Source organism: Citrus sinensis, chromosome 1 (genome assembly GCF_022201045.2).
Source record: "Citrus sinensis cultivar Valencia sweet orange chromosome 1, DVS_A1.0, whole genome shotgun sequence".
Lineage (NCBI taxonomy): Eukaryota > Viridiplantae > Streptophyta > Magnoliopsida > Sapindales > Rutaceae > Citrus > Citrus sinensis.
In genome coordinates, this window is record NC_068556.1 from 9752754 (window position 1) to 9758739 (window position 5986).

General features: G+C 35.2%; 1 protein-coding gene across 1 annotated transcript; it reads right to left on the bottom strand.

Moving 5' to 3' along the window:
• Positions 1–306: 306 nt before the first annotated feature.
• Positions 307–3766, bottom strand: LOC102613264 (uncharacterized). The gene is made up of 6 exons (XM_006475485.3): positions 3448–3766; positions 3148–3334; positions 2661–2856; positions 2080–2283; positions 1586–1882; positions 307–1489 (listed from the first exon to the last, which is right to left on the bottom strand). Exons 1-6 carry the CDS (start codon positions 3652–3654, stop codon positions 484–486), a joined length of 2097 nt encoding a protein of 698 aa, XP_006475548.1. The 5' UTR covers positions 3655–3766; the 3' UTR covers positions 307–483.
• Positions 3767–5986: the final 2220 nt, after the last annotated feature.

Consider the following 5986-nt stretch of genomic DNA (forward strand, 5'->3'; position numbering starts at 1 on the left):
CTTACAAGGCCTAGTTTTTGGAAGATGTTTTGTGCACATGGACAAGCAAGAGTTTGACAAACACAAATCAGGAGCCATTCGCAAGTTAAGAACAAACAGGAAAGCAATACATACAAGCTTTCTTAAAGCACATTTGGATTATAAAACTTATTGAAATAACAGGTAATATTACCCACTTTTTGAACACAACAAACTCATTGGGTGGATTTAAGCATGTTTTGTTAATTCAGTTTACAGTCAAGTGAACATGCCGCTCTGTACTGATATGTGATTGTTAGGAGGACTAGCAACAAACAAAACACGGCAAGACTATGACAATTTCATTTTTGGCAGCTGCAAAAGGATACAGAATCTCTATTTTCTTTTGACATCCCATTATATTCACAAATAATATAACAAGAAAAGAAAATAAATTATTTCTAAAGAATTCTGTTACTACCTTACCTCTATGGTAGTGGGCATACACAGAAGCCTTGCAAAATCTCATATTGGAGATAATTTGTTGCTTAGGACGTTAATGACCTCTTTTAGGTCTTTGTCAAACTCGACTACTTCTTGCCCTTGATGCCTCCACCGCACCAGTCTGCTAGAGAGATCCATTAGCATCTCAATTCCATCTTTGTCAATGCTGAGCTGGATTAGCCTCTTAACGCACTTGATCAAGTACTTGCCAGTCTTTAATTTCATCTGACAAATAAAATCTGATGCTCTTTCTTCAGTCTCAGCCAATGAAGTAAACATACTCTCACTAATATCGGTTAAGCCGAAGACAAGACAGGCACCAGCTATGGCCTCCTTTTTGCTAAATTCCAAGAGCAACATAACTGAGTCTTCCTTTGACAGAGATGTCCAGCTGCCGCGCTTTAATCCAGAACTGTTAGCATCTCTGAACTTAATTATTCTACCAGTTGCAGCAGAATGCAGCAGCAATTCACATCCCTCTTCTTCTATACAGTTGGAATATCCAACCAGAATTCCCAAAGGGATTTGCCTAAACAACATGCTTCGCTGCAGGTTAAAACCATAGGATCTTCTTGCTTCACAAGATGCCCAATTTTCAACAGCTTTAGCACTATATTGCTTGTACATGCTTTGGACTTCTTCAAGCCAGAGTCCAATCATTTGACAATCATACTCATTTTTGGAGGTATAATCTTCCTTGTTTTCGTGAAATTTCGGTTTCTTAAGTTTCTTCAGGTGCCAGGATTCTTCTTTGTGGTTTTCACTTGAGCCAAATAGTTTAAGGGTCCAAGCTTCTGCTATTTTATTTAAATACTCAACCAACAACCCCTGCTCAGATTTATCATTGGGGCTCAGAATCCATGCAATATACCTTGCAGCAGCAGATAGTGCCTCCATTTCATGGATTTGTCCAACTTTAGGTGCTCCTATTGTGCATTTTGAATGAAATTTTTCTTGAACACCTTTATCAGAGAAAAGCAAAATAGAAGCAAAATAGAACCAACCAGGGAAGTTGATTGCCAGAGCCCTGCCATTCAATAATGATGAAAATTTGTTCAGTTATTGGATCATGATAGAAGAGCTGCTACATTTTGCGTGTGAAATCAAACAGTAAGAATTTTACCAGATAGATCTGTGATCTATAGTCGCAACCTTTGTCTCAGATGGAATAGTTGGAACAAATCGTTTCGTAGCATGGAAAACTGGTTTGCTGGTGGCATGAACTAAATGTAGAAAATTTTCAGTGGTAAATGGTCCAGCAAAAGTCCTTAATAATTGTTTATTGTTGGGAAAATATGCACCAGAAAAAGGCAGCTGAGATCCTAACTCCAATGATATGCCCCATAATGTTGGGGTAAGATTTATGTCCAGTATCACTGAGACTAATCCAATCACGAGTTCCAATATTGAAGCCAGACCCCTGTTGTACAGCTAAATCAAAATGATGAATGAGTTATGCTTATTGATCCGAAAAGATAAGATCAAGCTAATAATAACTAGCAAGCTTTAAGAAAAGAGAAGAATAAATATAATTTATGAGTTCATCATTATCCTTGACATAAATCCTGAGAGATTCCCATTATAAAGCTTCAAGTCAGAAACATATCAGGAACTCACGTGAGCAAAAACCAGTCATGTAACAGAGCTCTGGTCTCAATAAACATAATGGGAGAAAGTGCCAAGCGTACAACAATCGCATGCCAATCCACTCTCTCATGAAATTCCTTGCTCAAACAAAGGAAAGGTCTGTTCATGTAGTCTTGCAAAATTTTTGAAATATCACGCTTTAGAGTAAGTGGATCAAGATACCAGAAAAGCAACCTGCAAAAAAGATTAAAAAGAACATTTAAAAAAAAAATACAGAAGCCAACAACATGGAAGAGAACAAAGAAAAGATGGGAATCAAATTTGGAAATGAAATATATCTAAACAGTATAGAGAAATGAGAGGTGTTTTAAACAGAGGGATAAAAAAGCAGCACAGACACTAAAGATGACCAATAACGGTATGCTGAAAAGCAACAAATAAAAGGTACAAAGTCCGTTTGCACAGTCAAAGCAAGCTTTGGTTATTCCCCTTTTTGAATTATCACTCTTGATGCTGTTAAATAAGTATACAACAATTTACAAGGCCATTCCTCCAAGAAAGATACATATAAAAATTGAGTTGAAGCAAAACCAAACTTATTCACATCAGACCTTAACGGTATTTCCTTGTTGTCAAGTGATAATTCTCTGGGTAAGTAACAGAGCAACTGTGACAGATCACTGCTTCTATCAACCGATCCTTCATCAAGATAAAGCGTACAAGGGAATGAAAGTTGGTAGCAAGATGTTGATACAACTACTCTGACTGCAGCAACTAATAGCAATGGTGAAAGCGGTGAAAGCGCATCTGCAATTAAGGATAATATAATCCATATATTAAATGAGAATAACAAAAATGTTTGAAATAGCATAATGTAATATCTCAAATATACTGCAGATATCAAATGACAGAAAGTAAATCATTTATCACTTTATAATCGAAACAATAAACAAGTAATAATCTCAAATTTAAAGAATTAGCAGTTAAAATTGTACCTTTTACACAAATTTAATCATAACTCATTAAATTCATAACGATAATAATAATAATAATAATAATAATAATAATAATAATAATAATAATAATAATAGTACCCACAATGTCCCCTCAGTTTCTCCAGGATATCAACACATGATTGAATCAGTTGCTCGCAATCATGGCCAGGAATTGAGCTGCCTATCCGCAAAATTTGTTCATTTCCAAAACCCAACGCTTGACAACTAACAGAAGAAGACAAAAAACTTGCAATCGTCTTCACTGAGTAATCAACAACCGAATCGAATACCTGAAAAAAAAGAAAAAAAATTAATGAGAGGCTATGCAATCAGCCCATCAAAGGAAAAACGTAGATTAAAAAAAAATTCAACACCCTAATTTTAAAGTCACCGATTCATAGACCTTTGGGGATTTGAAGCACATGAGAGAAAGAGCGGCTTCCAAAATGGGAACCCTATAATCTTCGGTGAGGTTCAAAGATTTATTTAGCTTTGAAATTGAGAGATTGATAGATTTTTTTTCTTCTTCGTCGTCATCGACATCTTCAATGCTGTTCAGGGTTCGTGCGAGTCGGGAGAAGAGATCAGTTATTTCTGGTAAAGTTGCCATGATTATTCAGACGGCGACGATTAAACTGATAACATGATTTGATAATAATATTAAAATAAAGGAACCACTGAGCTGTTGGTTTTCCCGCCAAAATGGAACATTGTTGAGTCCATACTATTTCTATCAGTACCCCTCCACAATGTTTTCAATCCCCTTATTTTAAAGAATTTTTTACTATTTATTTATTTAAGGAAATTTTTTTGATAGCCTAAAACATATAAATACGAATAGGGTTTTTTCCAACCTACCCCAAAATGTTTCGATAATTTCACTGCATACCCATTTGTTTCAACATCTTCCGCTACGCACCCAAAATTGTGAAATTTTCCTATCAAATGTAACAGTGCCATGGCAAAATAGAAATTTCAATTGAAAGAAAAGAAGAAACAAAAGAAGATTTCTAGATGTGCGCTACTGACTACATCATTTCAATTTAATGATATTTGTTGTAAGACTAGCAACATGTAGCACTGACATCTACTCTAGTTTGGAGCTAAAATCGAGCATTGTGAATCGGTTTTGGTGGGTTTTCTTCCTTCATCACATACTACCACATAAGAATAGTTTGATTGTTAATGGTTTTGTTTGTAAAGAGAAGGAGAATTGCATCAGTGGTTTCTTGTCGAAGAGCCAAATGTTAGTAACACTTCAAATACAAAATGTTGTGTGTTTGATCTTATTTATTTCAAGAAAAGAAATTGTTATTTTCATTTTATTTGATTAGTTTGTTTTGGGTTTATTTTGTTCTGGGTTTATTTCAATATTTATTTATTTTTGAATTGTTGGTACTATTATTTAAGTTTATGCATGCTTCAATTTAGTTTGTGTGTGAGGGATTCATGATCTTGTCAGTAAAATTTTTTGCTCGGTAGATGATTATTATGGCTGAATACGTTATTATTTGTTGAAATTTGAGCTTTTGGGGAAAAAAAGCTTATGTATTTTAAGCATATAATCCAAGAAACATGTGTTAAGTACTATATTATGATCAATATTTAAATATGAAGTGCATTGTCTTGCCTTGACTAACATAGTAGAAAATTTGATAATAAATATGTTTACAGGTGAGAATGAATGACAAAGATGGCACAATCGTGTGGGTTACTTTCAAGGACACTACACATAATCTTGGTGTAATGGATCTAGACAGATTCAGCAAGGTCTCCCTATTCAACAAGGAACTTATGAGAGTGTATAGAAGAAAGATGAAGTTTGATGATTGTTCCGGATTACTGTTTGGGTCCCATGGGAATCAAAAGATGTTGAAATCTTTGATGATAAAGATCTCTTTTTCCAGTTGAAATAGCACCACAAGATGCTACTCTACAAAATGCAGTTTTATCTTTATCAACTACATTATCAAACGAATCATCAGCAAAAAGAGTCTTATTCTAGACTTTAGACACTTCAAAACCAAACACAGCTGCTGACCCACAGCCCACCATTCTAGGCATCCTAAATCTCAATAACCCTATGTCATTACCACTAGCTACCGTTACAAATGAATCAAACCCTACTATGCATACACTTTCAGAATTAATGCTTCATTTAATGCCACCACTACCATCATGATGAAATTGATTGTACCAGATAGTGGTCAATCGCAGTTAAGAGATGAAGCTTCAATCCATATTGATACCCCCAACATTAAGAACTATAATAAAGCCAACTACGATTTATTTGAGGATTTCCTTGACACCTACTTTTGATCCCCAACTTGTCAGCATAATGACTTATCCATACCTCTGCAACAAACTCACTCGAACAACAGCCTCATTCATCTTGAATCCCACTCAGAATGCCATCATAACTAACAACACATAACCCATAGTCACAACTATACCAAGCCTCTAACGCTTTGCCTAATTCCTCGTATACCAACCATAATCCTGACCCCAATGCAACAACAGCCCCAGATTGCGACTCCAATGATAGTGTTTTTAGTCTGAATGATAATAATGAAGACGACGATCAATTAAAGCTTTTTGCTCCTAGACCTATTGTCATAACTAATCCAGGGTATGTGCATTTTAATGATAGTGATGGTGATTATATTCTTTCTAATTGTGAAAATGATGACAATGAGTATGGTGTCAGTTTTGATAATGAGCATGATGTATTGAGTATAATGGACGCTAATATGAGAGTAAATTTATATATTCCTAGTCATGCACCTATGATATTCAGAGTTGTGAAGTATTTCAAGATGTTTACAGAATTGGCATGGGCTATAAGGCAACATGCTGTGGAGAATAGTTTAAAACTTACAGGCACAAGTTCGAAAAGACAAGAATCACTTTTGGGTGTGAGTAGTACAAGTGCTTGTGGTTTT

Coding starts and splice junctions, on each gene's coding strand:
- LOC102613264 (XM_006475485.3), bottom strand. CDS start 3,654: ATGGCAACTTTACCAGAAATAACTGATCTCTTCTCCCGACTCGCACGA. Junction 2,857..3,147: donor GGAGAAACTGAGGGGACATT/GTGGGTACTATT, acceptor CCTTAATTGCAG/ATGCGCTTTCACCGCTTTCA. Junction 1,883..2,079: donor CATGACTGGTTTTTGCTCAC/GTGAGTTCCTGA, acceptor GCTGTACAACAG/GGGTCTGGCTTCAATATTGG.